The 26,103-nt window shown below is 45.3% G+C and overlaps 1 protein-coding gene across 1 annotated transcript in view; it reads right to left on the reverse strand.

Moving 5' to 3' along the window:
* The window catches only part of PLCXD3 (phosphatidylinositol specific phospholipase C X domain containing 3), an 85,714-nt gene extending 79,545 nt beyond the window's left edge, over positions 1-6,169 (reverse strand). The window contains exon 1 of the mRNA XM_066617818.1: positions 6,067-6,169. Coding sequence (XP_066473915.1) covers positions 6,067-6,169 — 103 coding nt within the window. The remainder of the gene's footprint in view (positions 1-6,066) is intronic.
* Positions 6,170-26,103: the final 19,934 nt, after the last annotated feature.

A 26,103-nucleotide genomic window follows, 5' to 3' on the forward strand; every position in this document is an offset into this window, starting at 1 on the left:
CTCTATGGCAACAAAAGGGATACTGACCTGCCCATCCCAGATCGTACACTCACATTTGGTGGCCCTCAAAATGAACACATGGTACTGGCCACTGATTCAGGTAGCCCAGTATCATCTACTCTGAATGGCTAGTGCACAGGTTGTTTATGCAGTTGATCTTGTTTTAATCCATTCATGCTGTAGGGGTGGTCCTGGGTTGCTTTTAATGGACTATGATATTAATTACCCATTTAAAGAAATAAAGAAAACAGTTGAAGAACTGTTTAATAAAGACAGGAGATTTTTCCCAACTGACATCACTAGTCAATCGATGGCTATGTTTGTGGCTAAGAATAAGACCTCAAGCATTCATAATTTCATCCTTGGTGAGTTTAGTCAACTAATGCATGCACTGTCTCCCCCCCCCCCCCCCAGCTGTGCTTAAATTCAGTGGATTTAATTTAAGCCAAACCGTGATATCAGAATGACATATTTATCATGTTTGGCCAGGCTTAACAGAATACAACATTTAGATCTACTCCCATCTAATGTGCCCTGATGCATTTTTAATTCCTTGCTTCCTTCACTCCCTCTTGTTTTAATGAGAACGGTTTTAAGAGTTGGAGCGCTTGAGGATACTAATACCCTTGCAGCACTAACTAAAAAAGAATACTTTCTCTTGCCACCTTCTAAAACAGAGGATTAGACTGCCTGATCAATACTGCCAAGGTCACTTCAGATGAGTATTTGTGAATGAAGCCCTTTGGAAAAGAAAAGGGGATGTAGTCAGAGCACTAAAGGGTGGCAAAGTCAGACATTCACGGAGTCCCATACGATCCAACAATTTATTGGGATTAGAGCCCAATGCTATCCAACTCTCCAGTGCTATTTCAGCCACGTCAGTGGGGCATGTGCTGCATCCTGCAGTGGGATGGCAATCATGGAGGCCTCCTCAAGGTAAGAGGATGTTTGCCTTGCCTTGGGGCTGTATTGTGGCTGCAACAGCACTGTAAAGTTTGACAGGACTGGGCCCTTAGTCTTTATTTTTCAGCTTCTACTTCTAGTAAAATCCTGTCCTTATTTGGCCTTGAGGGGAACACCTTGTTAGTGGCAGATGTTATTCTTCTGGGTTCAGTTTCCCCCTCAGAGGTTCTCAAAGAAAGCATCTTCTCTCCAATGCCCATCCACATCAGTGCATGTGCATGACCACTAAGGCATCGTGCAGCGCACTACCTGTTGTTTCACAGGCTGCGGAAGCATATTTTGAGGTGTGGCCAACATACTGTGTAGGGCTATTCAGTTTGCTTAGCATTTCTTCAACCAAAAGACCAATCATCCCTTTATGGCTATTCAGTCAGTGGAGGACAAGCTATTACAGAGTCAATGGACACTACATATAGGCAGGCAGTGAAGGGCCTTCAACAACATGTAAAAGTGGGACGGGGGAGGACTGTGAACTGATCCTGGGGTATGGGAGTGTTCCAAGGATCCCTCCATGTTCAAATATGTAATGCTGTATGGGGCCCCCAATACTGGTTAGCAATCTTCAGTCTCTAAAGACTATGGTATAAGCCTACCGCACCCGGTATTCCCAGGCGGTCTCCCATCCAAGTACTAACCAAGCCTGACCCTGCTTAGCTTCTGAGATCAGACAAGATCAGGCATGTGTAGGGTACCCAGCAACACTGCCATCTGCACAGGTCATAAGGCAGAAGTAGGACAGGAGATTTCTCTGCTGGCAAACCACAGCTCTTCCAAGAGGCCCACTGAAGATGCTCCCCCCCCCCCCCAAAAAAAAAAAAAAAAAATCCTGGAGCCAGTAGCAAATCCAGGATGGGTAAGGCTGCAAAAAAAGTTGGCCAAACAGCAAGCCACACTTTCTTATTACTTTTCTTCACTGACAGAGCCAGTGAACCATCAGTTGTATTGAATTAATTCCAATTGCTTCCCAGACACACCCAAATTAATGCAGAATCAGGTACCCACTGAAGTGCAAAGCCCTTGTTTCTGAGCTAATATCATGCCCAGGCATTTTCTTTGGAAGTGCCTTGGTCCTTACATGAACAGGATTAAATGCATCCAACCGGAGACAGCCATTGTCTGCTGTTACGAGGCACACTGCTTGGTGGTCCATAAATTTGGCCTTCTGCTAAAGTATCAGCTTCTGTCTTGCTAGCTGCTCAGAATACACAAAAGCTTATCCAACCTCAGGCATTTCCAGCCCACTTCCCGCGCTTCATCTATTCCATCAGTGCTGAAGGCACTTGAAACACAGCTTGATATGGTGAAGGTGGGGTGGAGAGGGGTGGGGTGGAGAGAGCAATAACTGAGTGTTTTTATTTTTCAGATTTAACTAGCCAAATAAACACGTCTCTGAGCAGCAAGCGATCCACTTTCCATGTCACAGCAATTAACCTATTTGCATGTATTAAATTTCAATTAGCATATATTAGGTTTCAATTAGCAGTGAGCAGAGAATCCATTCCTTTGTGCCTGCAGAATACAAAGGATTTTTCCCCCCTCCCTTCCAAAATGTTATTGCAGGTAAGTTCTTTTCAAATCACATAATTATTGAGGGAACATCTTAGAATATATTCTTCCCCACAGAGCCACCTGATTTTACCTTTGTTTCCTGCTGACACTCTGCACTAAAAAACACTGGTAGTTCAGTGGCAAATTCATACAGAATAATAAAATTACAGTTGACTCCTGCAGCACCTACATACCACCTTCCTCTAGCTCTTGTGAATTCTGAGCAACCTGGCCCATCCACAGGGATGTTTTTACATAGCTAAGCTCGACTGATATCTCCCAATTAGCAGATACCTTTTATTCCAGAAAGAACTCCATATTTTAAGCTCATGTCCCTTGTTCCAACTCACTGCACCTTTAGAGAGCACAATGGACTCCTTCGTTTCTCATTCATGTTCACAAACACAGCTCTTTAGCACAGGTCTTTCCCACACTATAGTCATGATCTTACATTTGGCACTTTCATCATGCAAGATACATGTAGCCCTTTCACTTATGAATCCTCAAACTGTTCTTGCCTCTAGCCAATTTGCAATACAAAATATGAAATCAATATTGAACCCAATGCTCATTTGTTCTCTCTCCCACACTAAAAACATCCTGGCATTCAGGTACACAGCATATGATAGCTCAAAAAGTGATTGAACTTCTCCCATATGACAATGCCCATAACTGAGAGAATTATGGAACTGACCGAAGTTGACGAACACTGCACGTGAAAACACTCTTATCATGTAATCCTAAACTAACTTACTGAAGAATAAGCTGCATTGAACTCAGTTGGATTTATACTCCCAAGTAAACTGCATAAAACTGTGCTACCCATCTTGATAATCGAAAGAATAATGGAATCGGCAAAAAAAAAAGATTAATATGTAGAATCAGTTTAATGCTCCAATTCCATTTTTCAAAGGGAAAAGAATTGTTGTAAAGCTGATGGAAGAAAACATGATTGGTGCAATCCCATCATTTGTACTTCCAAGAACTACACTGCATATAATCCTCCAAGAACACAATATTACCCTCAAAACAATGATGCTGAGTGGTGTGTCACAACAAGAGAGCAAGTCACTTGTTCAAGACAACCCATTGAGCTTCATGGTGGATTGAACTCCAAGATCTCTTTTCAAATTCAACATTCCACTGGCTCTGTGACGAACTATAGGGATCGAGGTGGTTATTTTGTAAAGTTATGCTGGGATAATGTTACTTTGGGTAGATTCCAGATGACCAGGAAGTCTTCTGCTCTATAGAGCAAGGCTATAAACCATGCAGTGTGGTCTTTCTGCCTGCCAGGAACACCAGCCCCAGCCTTCCCCTGCCTGCTTCAGGAAAGCATCATGGCCCACAGAACAGAGGTTCTGTGAAATGGTTTCTTTTCTTCAGGTGAAATGGTTCTTTTTTGCTCTCCCTCTCTCTTTGCTTTACCTGAATGCACAGAGCTACCTACAAGGCGATTCACCTATGCATCTCCATTACCTGGTTGCAACATCAAGCAAAAGTGTGACTGGCCCACCATAGATAACACAGGCAGAATTTCCGACAAATGCTGTTCACCCAAGCCTGCTCATGTGCTCGGGCCAAACTCGGCACAACAGCAGCAGTTCCATGCAGTGGGGGTGCAGAGCACTAAGTTTTGCATGGAGCCTCACCTCAGCATGCAAATAGCACCCCCTCCTCCCCATCAGAGCCATTCCAGGAGAGTGGGTGCAGGTGCAAAACAGATATGCCTCCTGTTTGCCTTCCACTGCCCAGAATGTCTTTGCAGGGGAGGGGCCACTTGCATGCTGCGGTGAGGCTCCCTGCAAAACTTAGTGCTTTGCATCCCCTCTAGCTATGCCACTGGTTCAATGTGTTAAGTATGTGGTGTAGTAGTGAACTGAACTACAATTGGGGACTTTTCTCATTTAAATTGCACCTCTGCCATTAACTCATTAGGTTGCCTTAGGCAGGCCACTCCTTCTCAGCCTCATTCCCCAGATGCAATAAGGGATCATACTTTACAGGACAGACTGTAGAGACAAAAACATGATATTACATTCAGGGTGCTTTACACACTTAAAAGCTGCAGGGCAACCTGGAATGCCACCTGATGCTGCTTTAGGTCCACTGCCTCTGCCTAATCACACATACAATAGCAGTCTCCTACTATGCTCCTCATGCAGTTTCTTCAGCTGCAGACATGCAGGACTTTCATGTTCCATTTAAAGGGACAGTGTGAATAAAGGTGCTCCTACATTTGTCCAGTCCCTGTAAATCAAACTGGAAGTCCTGCACTTCCATGTTTGCAGAAACTATGCCTGGAGTAAGGTAAGAATGGGGGTAATCTATTCTCTGCTTGCTTTTGGCAGGCAGAAAGCAGATCAGTGCAGGTGGCATTTATGATAGGCTAGAAGGTGGTGGTGGCAGACTTGGGGTGAAGGGCACCCCAAATCAGCCACTGTCTCTCACACACACCCATAATCTACCACTAATCTACCACATCACCTCACCTAAGGGATGGTTTATCCCTGCTCAGGAAGCAGTGTAAGTGTTATTGAGGATGGAATTGTCCGATCACAGAGAAATACTGGGGCTGTGGGGGGGTCTGGCTTTAACAGCAAAGGGGCATATGGGTGAAGGATGCCAAATGTCTAATTCAGCCCTCAGCTGCCAGTCATCAAATGGACAGTGTGGTTTACTGTTAGAGTGTTGGACTTGGACCCGAGTTAAATTCCCGCTCAGCCACAAAGCATACAGCGTGACCTTGGGCCAGCCACAAAAGCTAACTGAGCTCACTGGGTTATTGTGAGAATAAATGGGAGGATACCACCCTGAGCTTCCTAGAACTAAAATGGGATTTAAAAATGCAATAAGCGAATACAAGAATCAACCAGTCAAGCAACATACACCAAACCCAAGCCTCAGGGCACAATCCTAACCAGGTCTACTCAGAAGTAAGTCCTATTTTGTTCAACGGGGCTTATTCTCAGGAAAGCGTGGTTAGGATTGCAGCCTAAGAGTCACAGCTAACACCACTGTAGGGGATGCAAACGAAGGTCTCACTGAGAGCCTCTGGTGCAGTTCCAACAGGTCCAAGACGTGATCTCCTGATGCTGAGAACTTTCCTCCCTCCTGCCCTCTGGGAGCCAGGACTGGAGGAGAATATTAACAACCCTGGGCGATGATGGAAGAGGAGAGGAGGAGGGAGAGGGAGGGAAGGATCCAACAGCCCAGCAATGCGAGTCCAATGCAGATCGACTCAGGTTTAAAGAGTGTCTCCCCTCCCCTTCCAAAAAGTACCCTAAAGGGGGGAGGGGAGGAAATGTCAGGTTCCTCGGTCCTCCATCACACACACACACACACAAGGCGAGAGCATCACCTTGCAGGAGGCGAGGCCAAGGGATGGCCACCAATGTCACCTCTCCCCCCAGATGGAGATCTGGGAAGGGGCGCTGGCAGGGAAGCCAAGAGGAAGAGCCACAGCCCCCCAGCACGGACCCCTCTGCACCACTGAAGCGCCGCTCCCAACGAGACCTTCCTGCCCCCCCCCCGGGAGCGGGGCCCCCCTCCTACCTGGGATGGCCAGGTTGGACAGGGGCACGTTCTGGCTGCTCTCCGGCAAACTCGCCATCCAGTCGGCGAATTTCAGCTCCAGCTTGCCCTGCGATGAAGCCATGCTGCCTGCCTGCCTGCGGGTCGGGGAACTGATGCTCTCTCGCCGGCGGCAGCAGCAATAGCCAGAGCCTCCTCCTTAAATCGCTCCTCCAGCCGCGGCTCGCTGGCGAGTCTACGCGCCGCTCGCAGCCACTCCCCCGCCGGATGGCGCAGCCGGCACTTGGCGGAGGCGCCGGCAGCCACGCGCGCTTTTGTTCTCGCCCCGGCCCCGCCTGCGCGGCCTCCCAGGTGTGAGCGGCGGCGGGGACTGGCCCCTTCCCACCAGGGCACCGCCAGCCAGGCGGGGGAGGCAGAGCCTCCCCACCGGAGTCCTTCGAAAAGCCCCAAGCTTTTCGTGTGTGATGTCCCCAAGCGCGCTCTGCCTGCCTGCCTGCCTGCCTGCTTCTCTGCCCACCCTTGTTCTGCACCCAGTGAGCAGTTGTGGGGACTGGCACCGCCAGCCACGCCAGGATATGTGGTGGGTGGGGAGGCAGGTAAGGCAGAGCCTCCCCACCAGAGTCCTTCGAAAAGGTGAGGCACCCAAGCACCCACAGCCCACGCACTTTGCCTGCCTGCTCCTCTGCCCTCCCTGCTCTGTGAGGAGTGAGCAGAGCCAGGGACTGGCCTCTCCCCGCCAGGGCACCACCAGCCGTACCAGGACATGCGGTGGGTGAGGAGGCAGGTGAGGCAGAGCCTCCCCACCAGGGTCCTTGGAAAAGCATCACCTCCATGTGAGGCACCCACAACACCCACACTCTGCCTGCCTGCTTCTCTGCCGTCCCTGCTCTGCACATGGGTTATGGGTGCTTGGGGGCTTCACATGGCGGTGGCACTTTTCGAAGGACTCCAATGGGAGGCTCTGCCTCACCTCCTCCCCCACGCACCGCACATCCCTGAGGGCTGCAGCCCACTCTCCTTCCTCCATACAGTGACCCCTCAATAGCCGCAGATTTGGAATCCCCAGATTTGATAATCCGAGGGTTCCAAACGCATGGATTTTGGCCCACCTGGACCCTCCAAACTCAACAAGAGCCATGCTCCGCACAGGCTCCCCAATCTTCAGAATGCCCATTTTGGGCAAAAAACCGTGATTTCCAGATCCTCAGGAGAAACCAAAAGTGACGTTTTAATGCCCTTATAAGCCATGCAGGGCTTGCCTGGGCCTCAGAATACTGTATAAGGGCATAAAAACATCACTTCCAGCTTCTCCGAGGAACCAGAAGTTGCATTTTATTTTTTTTTTGCCTGAAATGGCCCTCAGATCACCCTCCGGACCTGGCTGGGTTCAGAAGATGCCCAAATCCATGGATTTAAACATCCACAGATTTCGGTATCCACAGGGGTTCTGGAAATGGAACCCCCGTGAATAACGAGGGCCCTCTGTTCCTCCTCCTCTCCAGCGCTTACTTTTCTAATCCAGGGAATAGGAGAAGGAGCAGCAGCAGTGGAGGTCAGTTGGTAAGGGGTACCTCCCTTCGAATCTGCTGCCTGAGGCAGCATGATGGGCTGCCCTCCCTCTTAAAGAGTTCCTGACTTAGGACATCTCTATGACCAAAAACCCCTGTGACATCCAAAACCTGAGATTTCTGAGGCAGGCCAGGCCTGGTGATCTCTGAGTTGAGAATGGAGGCATGACTTGCCTCTACCACAAATGAATGTCAATCCATGTGCATGAACACAGCCAGACATTTCCCGCATTGCAGCTGCCTAAGTGGATTTTGAACTATTGGTAACTTCTTGGTGGATGATGATGTTTTCTGATATATTGTTGCTACCTAAAGAATAATCACTTCTTGGCTATCAATGCTAGATGAGCCTTTGCAAAGTAAACAAATACAGCTATGATATACTGAAGAGCCTTCAGTAATGCATGATGGAGGGCGGTAGTTCTTGGTATTAGAATAAGGGATTTACAAGCATGTTTCTCTGTGAAATATTGGTGGGGATGAAGTGGAAACTGACATGTAGCCTACTGACAGGGACATACATCAGCCTTAGACTTGACCTCATCAGTGCAAAATAAGCATCAGAAGATACATATTGACATTAGTTCAAATGATATGCTTTCTACTGGTGTAACTGAGGGAGGTCATTGGGGACAAGTGCCCCAGCATGCTGGGGGGGGGGGCTTTGCACTACCATCCACTCCCCCCTTGGTGCCCCTGCGGCTCCTTAAAAAACCAAAAATCACTCATAACAAGAAAGAAGGTTTATTCCTCCACTAAAAGCTAGAACCAGAGGAATCAGTACCATTCCAAATGGGTACACTCTAGCCCTGAAGGCAATCAGACCCAAAGGGAATACATATCATTATCAACATCATATGTGCTTCCCAGTTCCTGAGCAGTGAGACGTTCCAGGGGAAACATCATGGGGAGGTAAGCAGCCTGTGCATTCCTTTCCAGCAGCTGACCTGCTACTTTGCATCAGATCCCCAGAGAAAAGGACCCTGCTACCCCCAAAGTACTTCTAGCCGTTAGCTAATTTACTGCTCTCACACTTGCTCTGACTCCAAACAGCAACAGTGTCCATGCAATCTGAACAACTGGCAGAAGGGAGTCTCCTTGAATCTATTCAGGTTAGCAGTTTCTTGAGCCAGAGTGTCCATGCAGGTGAAGTATCTGACTTGCAAGGTCTGATCCATCTCTACAAGCTACAGCCAGGGGGGACAGATATCTCAGTGGCTGCTAGTCATAATGGCTATGCACTACCTCCAGATAGTGGCTTTATTTACAATTCCTGGGTGAGACCTGAGCACTAGAAACCAGAGAAGGCCTGGTGGTCGAGCTAGGGAGTGGTGCCTTCCAATGTTTAGCAGGTCTGAGGTGCGGCTCATTAGAGACAATGGTCAGATTTGGTGGACCCAGAATAAAAGCAATCTATTAAATTCCAGATGTACAGCTGGAAGAAAAGGCTGAAGGATGGAAGCTAGCCTTGCCTCTTTTCTTTCTGGTAACCTCCCAAAAGCAAAATAACTGGCCATACTGGTTATTTTATTATTTTTATTCTGGTTGGTTGGGAACCATGCAAAGCTTTATTCTTCAGTCTGAAAAACTTTTGCTTTAGGGATTTGAAATAAATGAGTGTGTGCATGGGTAATAGCAAGCGATGGACACATACACAATTTTTTGTTTTGTTTTGCTTTCATCACGGATGAGACCTTGGAAGGTAATTGGGCCACAGAGGGGTTTTGTAATGCAGCCTTGCTAAGTAGTTGGATCAAGTGCTAAGTCCACAGATTTGATCCACACTTCCCTGGGACCTTTTGGGGTGGGAACACAACCTTCAATCGGACAGATCCATAGAGTTGCTGCTTACAAATGTAGCAAAAGCAGTACAGACTTCCCACCCTACATTTATGGTTTCTCAATAATTGAATGGTGGCCAAATCTATTGGGCCTCACCCATTGCTGGATGAACTGGGAACATATCCTGGAAAACACCCAATCTGCTACTGCACCCTGCAGGAGGAAATCAGTAATAATGACCTTTCAGGACAGTTAGTCTGCCATCACGGATATTCTGACCGGGGAACTACTAGTAAGCTTCTGAAACTCCAGAGTTCTTTGAATGAGGGCAGTAGTGTAGCTATGGGGGGGCAGTAAGTACTGCAGGTGCCACAACATGCCTTGTAAGTGGCCCCTCCTACTTGCCATCGGAGCCATTCTGGGCAATAACAGCAACACACAGGTGCTCACAAAACCAATGGGCATCTCCTGCACATTGCTGTCGCTTCCTGGAATGGCTTTAATGGCAGATAGGAGGGGCTGCTTACATGGCACAGTCTGGCACATGTAATACTTACCGCACCACTGCCTCCTATAGCTACACCACTGAACGAGGGTTTGGACTGTTGCTGACGGCACAATCCTAAAGCGTCTGTGCTCCGGCAGAGCAAGTGCTCCACCAGCACAGGCCGTTGCTAAAGCACCGTAAATCACTTTGCAAGAGCATAGGAGTTCATGGCTCTGGCAGGAAGGCCTGAACTGGCCCACTGGTGCCAGTGGAAGGAACATGTAAGGCCTGTGCCAGGCAGCAGAGGAGTGGGGAAGGGTGCAGAGGGGTGCAATGGGGCAGGGAAGAAAAGGATCTTCTGTTTGAAACCTTCAAAAGCTACTACCTGTCTGTACTGACATAGACCAAACTAAGTTTAGATAGTCCAGCAGACTGATTCATTAGAAAGCACAGTTTGAAAACTGATTGTCCTTCCTAATAACATGTATAGAAAATGCAAGTGTTCAACATAATGGAATTTGCTCTGGGAAAGCCTAGGAGAGCAGCAGCTCTTGCCACTTTTTATAATGGAAGGGGGCAAAATCAATTCTTGTCTTGGCGTTTAAAGAGTATGTTGAATTCTTCCCTTTTTTAGCTGTGTTGCTCAGCACAGTTAAAAGGAACCAAAAAGTATTTTTATCTCTGAAGTAGCTGAGCGAACCTTGGAAGTGTACTCTTGGAACATGAAGGTGTCATATTTACACAGTCACCAAGCGGATGTGTGGGATGCATCCCAGAGGGTTTTTTCCCCCCTCTGTCTGTTTCACATTTAACCAGTAATTCAAATAGGAATACAATACTTGGCTCACTCCAAATTTTCAAAAATAGTACATGTTCATGAAATGAAAGAGCAGAAGAAAGAAAGCCACAAAGAAAGGGATAAGCAGTAATCAGAATAATTAATTAAATGTCCCAATTCTAAACCTGTTTACTTGGAATGGAGTCCAGTTGAATCATATGTGCTTAACCCTATGTAAGTGTGCTGAACACTGGACTGGATGGGCCCTTGGCTTGATCCAACAGGGCTCTTCTTATGTGTATCTTCCATGGTACTTACTTGTAGGCAGTGTGTATAGCTTTTGCCTTCTTTCTGTACCGGGGTGCATTTCCATACTTCTTATATTGTCTTAAGTTCCTGGACATGTCCTCTTGAGGTGTCCAATTTGTCCAAAAATTTGGACAATTGGACATCAATTTGTCCAGATTCAAACTGCAAATCTCCCCCGCCCCCAGCCAGGACAGAAGATTTGGTTAAGTCCTGATATACGCATCATGCATGTAGACTAAACCCAACCCCACTGTCACCCTCATTGTCAGTGATATCATCAGCATTATTATTGTTGGAAAGAGTATGTGATCAACTCCATGACATGTCAAAGCTTCCCTCGCACCCTTGTGCAGTTTTCAGTCTTCTCTTTACTAGATGAACATTCACAGATCCCTTAAAAAAAAAAATTAAGGCTGCCTCTTCCTTTTAGCAATGTGGTTCCATTCAATAACATTTCCAATTTTGGCAGGAGTAAAACTAACTAGACCAGAAGCTGCATGAAACACAGCCTAGTCAATTTCACCACTGTGCTACTTGCATACTAAGACTAAGAAAAAGGCTGTACTTAAAAACAACCCCCCCCCAAAAAAAAAAAAAAACCTGACAAGCTGCATCTGCTGAAATTCTCTCTCCTACACAATAAAGGTCCAGGATCCCTCAATTTGAAAGTTTGCCCACCTGTGCTGTTTGGGATAAAAGGAGTAAATCAGTGTTTCTCAAGCTTTGTCCTCTGCTGTACCACTTCACATAGTCCACCTATTTGTAGTATCACTGGAAGTAACTGGCAATGACATCATCACCAGTTACCTCTGGTTGGGAGGCCAGGTGCAATGCAGCAAACACCAGTAAGAGGGTCAGGATGGGCAGGAGAGCTTTTTCGAGTGTGGGAAAGCATACTTTGGAGCTCTGCCCGCTGAGCTGAGCCACCTACCATTGTTTGATGCATCATGTTCCCAGTCTCACTGCCGAGCGGCAGGTATCCAGGGTTCCTGAGAGTACTATCAGACACCACTTCAAATACCACTGGTCGTACCCATACCACTGGTTGAGAAACACTGAAGTAAACCATTCATGTGCTCCACAGAAATGATGGCTTGTGCACAACCTAATACATTTCCATGTATACTGCACAGGTTTAGTTTTATTGTACATTTTTAATTGAAACAACTTGCAAACTACTCATTACATGCATGATCAATATTATAAACAACTGGTCCTGACTGAATTTTGCCAATATCTTGCATTATTTAGTAATTAGAATGGACTGAAAGATCAAGAAAATGGCATGCATCAATGACTGTAAAATGAAAGGCTGTTAATGAATCACTCATAGTCCCCTGTTATGAGCTGTTGACATTGAGTGTTACACCACCACTAAAAGATCATGTTTGTCCTCCCCTACACCCAGAAGCACAGATAAGTCATTCAGGTACATATGATGGTAAACAATATAGATAAAGTATTAACTGCAAACATGGCAAGATACCTAGGACATTATTGAGACAGTATGGTTCTGTGGACTGGTGAAAATCTCTTCCACCAACACCGTCCAAAATGAAAAGGTCTTTCTTTCTCTTCTAAATTTTGGACAGATTACGGCAAAGCTGAAAACCAAAAAGCAGGCTCAGAGAATGGCACAGTTCAGCCTCCACAATCTGTGACCAACCAAGTATGGGAACCTGCCATGTGCTTGACATCCCTTACCCCTCCCCATCTTTGAAGATGGGCAGCCCAATTCTATCCAACGCTCCTGCTGATGTCATGGGACCAGTGCAGCCACACTGCATCCTGCGGGAGAAGCTGGAGGGCTGGAGGTCTCCTTGAGGTAAGAGGACATTCATCCCCTTGTCCCAAGGCAAGCCTCAGACTTCGCAGTGGGTCTACTTGGGCCTGTATGAGCTAAAGAGCTGGTGCAAGTACGAGTGGAGCCGTGTTAGCAGATTGGCCCAAGAAGGGGGTAGGATATGGTGTGCATGGCCTAAAACCAATCCTGCACCCCCCCCCTCCTGGCAAATGTTACATTGGCACAGACATTGCAGAGGTAGCCTTCAGGCTACCTGAATTATTGTTACAGCATTACATAGTGAGTGCTGCGAGTTATAATTTCAATATTAGGTCAACTGCTCTGAGATGATAGAATTCAAGCTGACCAGCTCTTTGTGTTAAACTAAGACTCTAGGAGCCCGATCTATCCCCCACTATCTTCTGCCATTCAGCAGCGGAATAAGGGGTGAACTTCATTGAAGAGTTTCAAAAGGAAGATAGAGAGGCAGTTTATAGAGGTGTTGTAGATAGGGTGTCATCTTGGTTAAGGGATTATCTGATTGATCACCTGACTTTCCAAGATGTTATGTTAATCTGCAATTTATAGCATTAACATAAGAGACAACATTATTTAAAGAACAAAACATAGTTATTAAAAGTTTTTTTCTGATTAAGCTAATGAAATTAAAGAATGCTTCTGAAAGGGGCACTCTTAATAGATAAGAGCATTCTCTGCATTTACCCACAAGATGTTTGCTGCCATACCTTGCAATTAATCTTGATTATGATTGAATGCCATCTAGGCAACATTGTGATTATTTATGCCTTTCTGATTGCTTTATTGAAAAGAGAGCCAAAAAATCTCTAGAGAGATTCTTGGTACTGATTCTTAACTGTAGCTGTGAAATCACAAGGGAGGCTTGTCCAGATGGAGTTTAACTAGTTAGTATTTAAAAAAAAACTCCTGACAAGCAAGGCATACGTACATACCAGAAGTTATTGAATGAAATGGGAAATCAAAAGGCTGCTTAATTAATAACAAAATGGATTATTTCTTCTTCTTGGTCCACCAAGGCACAATTTAAGGTCCATTAATGAAAAGGATTGTCTTGAACTTCACTGCACTTTGTAGTGTAGCAAAGATCAACCATTGCCTAAAAATAGACACAGTCCCCTACACTTGTACAGACTTTTTATCTGATTGCTGTTTTTAAGAATGTTCTTATTATTAATATGTTTTTTATCTTGTTTTTAATTCATGTTTTTAATGATTATTGTCATTAAATACATCCCCCTGCATTACAATCTCTGTGCATGAACTGGAGGTTGTCCATGACTTTGTGTACCTTGGCTCAATGATCTCCGACACTCTTTCTCTCGATACTGAGCTAAACAAACGCATCGGTAAAGCAGCTACCATGTTTTCCAGGCTCACAAAGAGAGTCTGGTCCAACAAGAAGCTGACGGAACATACCAAGATCCAGGTCTACAGAGCTTGTGTCCTGAGTACACTTCTGTACTGCAGCGAGTCATGGACTCTTCGCTCACAACAGGAGAGGAAACTGAACGCTTTCCACATGCGCTGCCTCCGACGCATTCTCGGCATCACCTGGCAGGACAAAGTTCCAAACAACACAGTCCTGGAACGTGCTGGAATCCCTAGCATGTATGCACTGCTGAAACAGAGACCCCTGCGTTGGCTCGGTCATGTTGTGAGAATGGATGATGGCTGGATCCCAAAGGATCTCCTCTATGGAGAACTTGTGCAGGGAAAGCGCCCTACAGGTAGACCACAGCTGCGTTACAAGGACATCTGCAAGAGGGATCTGAAGGCCTTAGGAGTGGACCTCAACAAGTGGGAAACCCTGGCCTCTGAGCGGCCCGCTTGGAGGCAGGCTGTGCAGCATGGCCTTTCCCAGTTTGAAGAGACACTTGGCCAACAGTCTGATGCTAAGAGGCAAAGAAGGAAGGCCCATACCCAGGGAGACAGACCATGGACAGACTGCACTTGCTCCCAGTGTGGAAGGGATTGTCACTCCCGAATTGGCCTTTTCAGCCACACTAGATGCTGTTCCAGAACCACCTTTCAGAGCACGATACCATAGTCTTTCGAGACTGAAGGTTGCCAACCAATAATGATTATTGTAAGCCACCTTGGGTCCCTTCGGCGAGAAAGGCGGGGTACAAGTGAAGTAAATAAATAAAAAATAATACAGATAGTTGCACAGATTCAACAAAAACTGGTAACTTTTCATTACAGAAAATCATTTAGAGCACAATCCTAATCTCACATTAGGGTGGCACAAGTTCCTTGTGCCAGCCTAGGAGGGTCACAAATGTGCTGTAAAGCATGTTTGTGCCTCCTTGGGAGCAAGACTCACCAGCGAACCAGGGCTGATCCAGCTTCCGTGGCAGCTTGTGGAGCGAGCCTTGCATCGGCCAAGTTCGGCTGACGCAAGGCTCTGGGGTGGTCGGGGAGGACGCAGCAGGAAGGATTCTGCTTGATGCTTTCTGAACATCTGAGGCTTTTAAGAGCTCTTAGGGTTTCTTTTAATGTGCAGAAATGCAGTAGCGTAGCTAGGGGGGAAAGTGGTAAGTGCTGTGTAAGTGGCCCTCCTGTTGGAACCATTCCGGGCAGCGATGACAACATGTAGGAAATGCCGTTTGGTTCAGCAACTACCTGTGTGTTGCTGGTCCTGCCCAGAATGTTCTGACAGCGAGTGGAGGGGTGCTTACACAGCACATTGTGGCGCCTGCAATACTTACCAATTCCCCCCCCCCCCCGCTACATTATTGCAGGAATGGCTTTTGTCGTATGGGAGGATTCATACATTTTTAACACAGAGCTGAGGCAGACCTGGTAGTTCCACCTTCTTTATTACAACTAACTCACCAACATGGCTGCCCCCCTTGATGACATCATCTAAGTCTTCACTACTGGAGATCAATCCTTTCTACAACAACTACTTGTTCAACCTGTATATTTGTAAATAACCAGATACTGAGAAGAAGAAAAAAAACATCTATCGTGTTTTCATGTCAAAGGGTACTGACCCTTACAGAGCTTTTCTGGAACTTTTTTGGAGCTAGGGGCTCGGCCTTGTATATGCACAAAACACCTGCGATTTGCCTCGAAAGTTCATTCTGAGGGTAAACAACACAACATTTGTCATGCCCATTTCGAAATTCCAAGTGCAATGCAAATGCTAAATAGTAATATTGGAAATACAGAAGACATCAATAAATCTACAGAAGACGTAAGATTAAGATCATGTTCAGACTTTCTTGGTTTATTCATAGCTTTCTGCGGCTTGGTTTCATGGCTGACGAGTTTCTTCTGTTTCCTAAATTTGGTTGCCCAAAGGAGCCTAGCTCTATTTGCATGGTAATGAAGCACTCCCCAAAGATGCCGAAAGCCGTCAATGAACCTAATGAGATTTTATGAAAACCACTTAAATCAATATGCTGGTTTCGATCCAGGATCCAGTGCGCAGCTTGGGCTTATGATGCCTTCATCAATACACACTCTGATTGTCATGAAAATCACAGAAGCCTAATCAAGTTGTTTCCGCTTGGCTGCAGCATCTATCCAGGCTCCTTGAATTCATTCTTTCCTGTGTCTTTACAGAGAAGAGGCTGTGTCATAAACAACTTTACTACAGGGTTACCAACTCTCTGAAGCTATTCCTGAGAATGCTTTCCTCCTAGCACAATGCAATGTTGAAATTCCTAGAAGCTCTGTTAAAATCTCTAGGATTGCTTTGAGTAGTTGGTGATTGGGGCTGATTCTTGGAGACTCCAAGTTAACCCTGGAAGCAATGCACGTTTACGTGGAAATAAGACCCAACAAGTAAATGTGTACAGCGGTGCTTCTCAAACTGTGGGTCAGAACCCACTAGATGGGTCATGAGCCAATTTCAGGTGGGTCCCCATTCATTTCAATGTGTATTTTATTTTTAATATAGTAGACTTGATAGCACCATGGTATGTGACTGCAGCTGGGGAAATGTTGCAGGTCTGGCTCAGTTGGTAGAGCTGCCGCCTTGTATGCCTGAAGATCTGAGGCTGCCAGTTCGAAACAACCGGAAGTACCCGAGAACTGACAACATGCTGATATACTGATGAGCTGACCCTAGGTGGGAAGTGGAGCGTGGGAGGCGAAGGGCCAGAGAGAGGCCAGACCAGGAAGGAATCCAGCTGGAAGGAGGAGTTCTATGAAAGACTAGAACTATTGAATTGTAAAAATCCCTATGGGGGTTTAGAACAGCCTGCCTATGTAAACCACCTTGGATTAAAGTCTGAGGAGAAATCTGACAACCAAAGAAAGGTGGTATATAAATACCAGTATAAATAAATAAATAAAATATAAAAAGATCTGTACTTTTAACAGGCTACTACTGCATGCTTTTAACAATGATAGTCAATAGGGCTTACTCCCAGGTAAGTGGGGAATAGGACTACAGTTTTTAGGATGTTTGGGGAATTTTTAGATCACCAACTGCTTGGAAGGGTTAGGAGGGTTCTTTTTTTTAATATTTTTTTAAACTTATATTTATTGTAAACTTTTAATTTATTTATTTGATTTGATTTTGTTGTGTGGGAGGTGATAAAAATTTTCCTGCCTGATGATGTCACTTCTGGCCATGACCAATTCCAAGTTAATGACATCACTTCAAGTGGGTCCAAAGAAATTGTCATTTGAAAAAGTGGGTCCTGGTGCTAAAAGTTTGAGAACCACTTTTGTATAGAATTGGATACAAAAAACATACAACATATGAAGGTGATGTCGACTACATAAACAACTGGGTTTTATTTTGCCCTCCATTAATCCTTTCAAGCCCGACCTATCCACACTTTCCTGGGAGTAAGCCCAATTGACTTTAAAGGGACTTCCTTCTGAGTAGATAGGCATAGGATTGGGCTCTCAGTCTGGCATCCATCCTGGAAGATGGATTTTATCTTTATACAGCTCTGGAGACAGCTCAGTCTCAACTTCTCTAGGAATGCTTGTCTGTTTCCCTATGTTGGAAGAAGTTTTTAATGCACTAGCACCAGTCTGTGTCATTCAGAGCTGGGGTGAAAATTGCAGAAAGCCTTGTTAGACAGGAGGGGAGAAGGAATGCAAATTTGATTTGGAGCAACTTAGGACTGGTTCAGTCAATTTCAAGGAGGTGGGACAGAATGACCAGGCAGCTGGCATTCCTCTAATCAGAGGGACAGATGACATCGTTCCACCCAAATGACAGAACTCCCAAGTGGAAGTAAGTTGATGCTTCTTGTTCCAACAGCTCAAGATTCTCACTCCATGAGCTCCCAGGAGGAGAGGCCCTTTGTTGGATGTGAGTGTAAAGAGTCAGTGAGCTTGACATCCAAGTAAAATCAGATAAGGAACAGTCAGAAAACAGTAAGGATTTTATGTTGATTTTAGTGTTTGTCTCCTCTAAGCAGTGCTACAGTATTTCCAAAGCTTAATTGAAGTGGTAAGGCTCTGAGTTTTAAAAAATGCATGCATGAGAGTTCACAGTGCCCCAGTGAATGATTTGAATGATTGCAGTAACACTTTTCCTGCCAAATCCAATTCTCTTTATTCTTTTTCCTTGTTCATCTGGTTTTATTATCCCTTTTTTTTTTTAGATTTTTCATAAACGTTTCACAATTTAATCTTGAGTCTTCCTGGTCCCTGGCACAGAAAGTACAATACAGGTATTTATATACCGCCTTTCTAGGTCCTCAGATTTCTCCTCAGACTTTATTCAAGGCGGTTTACATAGGCAGGCTAATTTAAATCCTCGTAGGGATTTTTACAGTTGAAAGAAGGCTGTATCTTTCAAGAGCTACAACAATTCAGATGTTTCATTCTGAACTGGCCTCCATCCTGGCCTCCATCCTCCCACGCTCAGAGCAGATGGAATAACTCGGCTCAGCTTGTCAGCTGCTTCAAGGTCGCACGGTGCCGGTGGCCTCGAACTGGCAACCTTCAGATGTTATCTTCAGGCAAACGGAGGCTCAACCCTCTAGACCAGACCTCCTGCCCATATATACATCAGAACAGGTTTCTCAATTGTATGAGGTAAAGGAGGCAAGACAGATCAGAGGTCAACCAGAAGTTTGGAGGAGAACAGAGGATGATGATTGTTAGGAAGGATGTTCAATGAGAAGCAGAGTCAATTACTGAGATACTCTTTGATAATATATATGATGAACCAGACCTACCACTCCCACTTTTTCAACTCAGGCAACCAAATGCCAGCTCAGACAAAACAATTCATTTAAATAAGAACTGCACAAGCTCAAAAGAATTGCACAAGTTTTAAAGGTACAAAATAATTATAGCCTTTTGACATATGCATACAAAAAAAAAAACCACAAAGACGTTTGCTTGGCCTTCCCAGCTGCATATTTATTGTATTACAAAAATTGATAAAACTCCCCCAGATTACTAACAATCATAACAACATCTTACAGTTTTGTGAGGCTATTTGGGCATGTGCTTGGTCCAGCTGCCAAAGGGAATTCCATTGTTTTATAGAGCAAGAACGCTTTTTTGTGCATTGCATGTCAAGCACTGATGATCGGATATCTAATATTGGATGTCAAATGTCAAATATAGAGTATCAAATACAAATGTTAGCTATCAAAGTTCAAACATTCATTCGATAATCTGCACACACACACACACACACACACACAAAGTGGTAGACTCTTGAAAGAAGGGGGTGTGTGGTGGGTGTGGAGGCCACCAGAGTCCTCCACTGTGGGAGACACGCGAGCACTCACAACCAAGCACATGGGTTGTGAGGGCTTGTGCACCTCCCACGGCAGCAGCACTTTTCAAAGAACTCTGGTGGGGAGGCTCTGCCTCTCCACCCACTGCTCATCCCTGCTTAGAAGGATTCATTTAAGCATGAATATTGTCAGATAGAACATTTTCCTCTTCAACGTGATATGAATGTATTTGATTTTGCACTGAAAGGATGTTATTTTCAGTGGAAAGCTTTATGAGGTTATAATCTTAAGACCCATAATAAATTTGAAAGATTTAAATGAAAAATGCAGTTGTTTCACCTCATTTTAAGTAGTTTCTCTTGTTCTCAATCGCAACGGTGTCGTCCTTGACAGTCTGCAGGCTCTAAGTGCTTTTCCAGTTCACGGTTTTGAAACCTCCAGTCCTCAGAAATTTTCTGCTTTCTCCCGATTCTCAGAAGATAAAAAAAGCCAGTCTCGACAAGGGCATCGCGTGGCACATTCATTAATTAGCCCAGCCACATAATTGGCTCGCATTTCTATAGGATAGTAATGTTCTCTACAATATGCTGTGTGCTTACCATGCCATTTCACAGAATCGCTGAGTTCAAGTGCATAATGGAGGCTTGCACAATAAGACAACCTGAAATTCTGAAACAAAAACCATCCAAAGAAAGGTCATTTGTCATTTGTAAAGTGTATTCGGTAACAGAGTGGAAAAAAGCATACTGGATGGATGGCAGCATGAATTGAGGCCTTTTGTTTTCTAACCCTTTGCATGTAGTTGCGGTAACACAACTCTGTTGACCATTAACAGCTTAATCCTACCTAACCCCCTAACCTACCTAACCTACCTAACCTACCTAATCCTACCTAACCCCCTAACCTACCTAACCACTGTTCCACTGTCATAAAACCCAGTTAGGATTCAGTTGTAAGTCTTCTGAAATTTGCTATTCACTTTGAAGGCAAAATTTTATGTCGAAAGTTCAAATACCAGCTTGACCCCATCACAACCATTTTGAAAAGGGAGAGTGCAAAATACAACGCTTTGTCTTTTGAAGTCTAGACCTAGGTATCAAAACAGATGTTAGTTTATATGTTCAAGACAACATTCCACATCCCAATGGAAAACCTCAGTTAGACCTCTGCAACCTCTGGGGAAAGCAGGATGGGAGAAAAGAAGCTATACAAGGTACAGTGCAATCTCTCCATTGAATGGAGTTATTAAATGGAAAGTGAGTGAGCACATAAAGGAGGCTTCAAACACTTGTCTGGTCACTGCCTTAGGTTTTGGCAGGTTGTTAAAACTTTTTTTTTTAATTCCAGCAGGTATTCAATCTGATCAACCATTGTTATAGAGCCTGGCTGTGTATATTGGGTTGGATTTTTATTGTACCTCCTGTTCACCCATAAGAACATAAAAACATAAGAACAGCCCCACTGGATCAGGCCAAAGGCCCATCTAGTCCAGCTTCCTGTATCTCTCAGTGGCCCACCAAATGCCCCAGGGAAAACACCTGATAACAAGAGACCTGTATCCTGGTGCCCTCCCATGCATCTGTCATTCTGAGATAGCCCATTTCTAAAATCAAGAGGTTGCACATACACATCATAATGGATTTTTCCTCCAGAAACTTGTCCAATCCCCTTTTAAAGGCATCCAGGCCTTTAAATTGTCTTTAAATTTAAATTAAAGGCCAAATTTAAATTGGCCTTTAAATTTAACCCTTTTGAATGTCTTAGGGCACTATCCAAAGAATGACTTGGGCCGGCCCAAGTCCCTTGGGCCGGCCCAGGAAGGTCGCAAACGTGCCGTAAAGCATATTTGCGCCTCCGTGGGAGGAAGCCGCATCGGCACATCTAGATGCGCCAATGCGCAGAGGCTGACAGAAGCCTCTGCAGTGGCTTCCCCGCAGGTGCATGTGTCGGCACACCGGCACCAACACAAGTGGCAAAGGTAGGCATGGGAGGGGTGGGGAGGAGGAGAGAAGGAGGCATTTCTTGGGGGAGAGGGCGGGCGATGGGTGGCCCCGGGAGTGGGCGGGCGGGTGGGCAGGGAGCCGGAGGCGGGGCTGGGACCTGGCAGTTATGGAGGTAACTAACTCTAGAGGTGGCGCAGGTCCGAGGAGACCCATTGGTGCCAGCAGCCCTTACCCAGGGGTAAGGGGAAGAGTTTCTCCTTGCCTCTGGCTGAGCCACTGCTGGCCCCAAACCTGCCTTGGATGCAACGCAAGCCTCCTGGCTTGCCTGCTCCAGCGCAGGTTTGGATTGCGCTTTTATTCTTACTACTATCCACCCAGGCTGCATATCATCAGGACTCCTTATTTGCCTCCTGGTTCTTGAGGCATCAACCACACACTTCCATCCTACTGATACCCAGCCAGAAGGCAGCAGTGGCATCGCTAGGGGGTGCGGGCCTCACTGGGTGAAGTGTTGGGGGGGGGGGTTGACACCAGTACTGGCCAAAATTTTTAAAATCTTGGTATTTTTGAACAATACCATCATGTTATATTTCAATCAATGTGTAATTTCATGCAGAATGCAATGAAACAAACCATGTTGAAATATCTCAATACTGTCAAAAGTTACAGCCAAAAAACCAGCAAGAGTGAGGCAATGGCATAGAACCATGCCCATCGCCTGGGGCATTGCCTGGCCCACTGCAAGGGAGGAGGTCCATTATAGGGGTGATGCGCTGGCCTCCCATACCAGGTGTTGCGAACCCTAGTAATGCCACTGGAGGGCAGTGGTTTACTTTTGATTGGGGTTGAACATCTCATAGCCTTTCAGAACAAAAAGAAGAGAAAGATGGCATGTGATGTGGATCACTCTGCCTTTGCATAACTTCACTGCCTCTGATCATAACAGGGATTTGCTACAGCCCAAGGTAGAACACTTTCCAGAGATCATAGGAGATTAAGGGCGCAATCCTAACCCACTTTCCAGCGCAGACATAAGGGTAAAACAATTCTGAGAAAAGGGAACAAACATTACCTTACCTCGAGGAGGCCCCCGTGACTGCCCCCCAACTGCAGGATGCAGCACATACCCCACTGGCACAGCTATGCCAGTGCTGGAAAGTTGGTTAGGATTGCACTCTCAGTTAGCGAGTAAAACTAAGATGGTTCTCCTGTGGCATTCTTAAAGCTCCTTTGTTACCTGGTGAGGCATGCTAAGAAACAGAATAATCTTTCTCCAGTGCTCCCAAGGTGCAGGGTAAACAGCTCTTGAAGAGTGCTATCCTATCTGAGAGTGTTCCCAAGCTGCTATCATTTTCTGATCCACTGTCATTGTATAATATTTGGTGTCACATTGTCAGTCCATTGCTATCTAAATCCCTGTGCAGCAATGAAGGGCACCTACCACTGTATCCTGCAGGGGATTTTTACCTGCTGGCATTTGTTCCCTTGCCCCAGAGTAAGCCCTAGCAGCCATAACAGGTCAACTTGGACCTGCGTCAGTAATATCGCCAGCACCACCGATCCCACCCCCCCTCTTGGGCCTGATCCACCCATTCCCCCACTCATCACTTCACTTTACCAACCCCTCCTCATCCTCTTCCACCCCTTCACTGGACTTATGTGCTCTGGCAAGCATCCTGATGGACACTTCTACACGTGGGATGGCTCTGGCCTTTCTGCCAGCGTGCCAGCTCCCTGCACTATTAAGCACTCTACGGTGCTTAGAATAATCTAGAGGGATATGCCGCACCAGCATAGCACTTACATAGGATTGGACCATGTAGCAGGAATGTAACCAATCTCTTTTACTGTTGGCTTATAACAGTGCCCCAGCAATACATCCGGTTAAGTGGCAACTTTCATGGAGCACATGTTCTCTGTAAAATATGGAAATGTTTCCATGTTAATCCAGAAGTGGAAAAATACAACAGAGGTTTTCTTATTTTCAAAATCTCTCTCTGAGCTACTTTAGAGACTGAAACAGAAGCTTTCGGAGTATGCTTTGAAGGATTGCCATCTTAAGAAGTGCTGCCTTTGGAAAGAAGTGCTATAGCGGAGAGAGAAACAGTTTGGAGGATTTTGCTGAGATGACAGTGAAATATTTATAAAAACAGATTTGTGCCTGAACTACATGAGGGCCACATGGTAAAGTTATAAATCAAAGCTGGCAGAATGCCCAGCATTATTGCACAGCTGCTGTATCTGATTTAAAGCTCAGTACAGGTTGATGATTGGGGGTGGGGGAAACTTGGTGGGGGGGTGAGTTGGGGAAATACCTTCTCTGGATGGGGCCTAACCTTTTCCTCTCATGCTATGGCTCTGATAAATTGCTTCACCCTTTCCCCCAAGCTGCTATCAACACAGAGGTCGGAACCTATGGCACAAAAAGTATTCCTGTAGGTATTCCCATCCATGGCTAACAGGAGCTTTAAGAAGGGCGACTTAAGTCAGGAAATCAGTGCAGGGATTAAGAAACAAAACCCTCCACTCCGCTCTACATTTGATCCAAGCTGGAGCCTCCTTTGTAACAAAGAAAACAATGGTGAAAGCTTCAAGTATGGAGAAAGCTCCCAGGTTTCATGTGTAGCTTGGCTGGAGGTTTCCTACATGCACTATTTTGAGGACAAAGACCTGACCACTTTCACCCATGCATTGATGATTTCAAGATTAGACTAGATTAGACTACTGCACCCTTGAAGATGAAGTGGCAACGTTACTGAATGAAGAATGCAGTTGCTCAACTTATCTTCCCTGTTTTGTAAAATTAAATATTTAACAATAACAATAAGGCCAAATTATATATAACATAATTCCATATGTCTATACAAAACTAAAGCCAATGCTTCTTGCCTGCTGTTCTCAGATAGCATCAATCTGTTCTAGCATTGAATAAATGGGACACATTATCAAAGCAATGTCTCATCGTACTAGGATTTTCCTTCCAAAGATATGTAAAGTTAGCTTATACATTAAAATAGCATTTCAAGTGTATGTTTCCATCTCTCCACTGCAGGCACCTGATCTTGCTTCCAGTGCTTCTCAAATGTTTTGAAACATCTGCAGCTCCAAGGCTGTCAAACCCAGTTCAATTCAAGGTGTTTTTTTTAACATGCCATTATTCATCATTAGCCTTGTCACAGTAATCAGAATCCAGATTTCAGAGGTTTTACAAAAGAAACTGTCTTCCAAAAAGGCCCCTTGCACTTTGGAGATGGAATGACACATAGCAGACAAGTGCAGGATGGAGCATGCTTTAATTAAGCTGTGAAGGAACAGTAAGATAAAAGGACCATAGGCTTCCTATACCATATTAATTGCCAACCCGCCAAAACTGAAAACAGGTTATGACACTTTTCTTAGGAATGTGAGTGGTTAATCACTGAGAGAAACACCAATATGAAAGGCATATGGTGGGCTAGGCTAGTCAAACTTTGTAGGTACATGATGCTTCAAATATGCTATCACAAATATGCTGTCTCCAGAGGGTCCCTATGCCTGCTCTGTGAAAGACTTCTAGAAAATGCAACTTGCTGGATGGGAACTATCAGTGGTGAAAATGGGGTTTGCGTCACCCGGTGTCAGAGACCAGCATACCATCACCATGATGGACTTCCTTCCAGGCCGTGGGAGAGGCAACGCCCTGGGCCGTGGGCGTGGTGATGCACCATTGCCCCGCCCCACTGGCATTTTGGCTAGAACCTTTGTTAGATTAGGGGTATTTCAATGTGGTTGGTTTCATTGCATTCCATGTGAAATTACGCATTGAATTACGCATGAAATTATGCATTGAAAGTCAAACATGATGGTATTATTCAAAAAGACCAAGATTTTTAAAATTTGGCCAGTAGTGGTGTTCCCCCCCCCCCCAATGCACAGCACCTGGTGTGGCCCATCACCCTCTAGTGATGCCACTGGGTATTATACCACCAGAGGAATGCCTGAATATTTAAGGTAAAGCTAAAAAATATTGCATTTTACCCTGTAAATGTGGGACATTCTATTGATCCTAATATTAGCAAACTTTATCCTATTTGTAGTACATAGATACAGTAACTGAAATCACATGTAGTTTGTCCCTGGATAGCTCTGGCCTCCATTTCTGTTCTAAGTCTGAAAACATCCTGAGCAAAAACTTGCTTTCAGGAAGCATTATTTCCTGGCAAATAAGCCATGCCGGAAGTCCAGGTTGAGTGTTTTCTTATAATGTTTAGCTCTGGATTTTCCCAGTATTGCTGAGGCAAAGCGAAAATGTCAAACACCAACAGTTTGCAATTTTCAGTAAGCACCTACCTTGTAGATCAAACAGTTTTTCACAAAATATAGAGTCCTGGGGAAGAAGGAGTCTGTAGATAAAAGACAGTGAAGTGGCTAAGTTTGCAGACGACACCAAACTTTTCCAAGTGGTAAAGACCAGAAGTGATTGTGAGGAGCTCCAGAAGGATCTCTCCAAACTGGCAGAATGGGCAGCAAAATGGCAGGTGCACTTCAATGTCAGTAAGTGTAAAGTCATGCACATTGGGGCAAAAAATCAAAACTTTAGATATAGGCTGATGGGTTCTGAGCTGTCTGTGACAGATCAGGAGAGAGATCTTGGGGTGGTGGTGGACAGGTCGATGAAAGTGTCGACTCAATGTGTGGCGGCAGTGAAGAAGGCCAATTCTA

The sequence above is a fragment of the Tiliqua scincoides genome, chromosome 2, assembly GCF_035046505.1.
Source record: "Tiliqua scincoides isolate rTilSci1 chromosome 2, rTilSci1.hap2, whole genome shotgun sequence".
In the NCBI taxonomy this organism is placed as follows: domain Eukaryota; kingdom Metazoa; phylum Chordata; class Lepidosauria; order Squamata; family Scincidae; genus Tiliqua; species Tiliqua scincoides.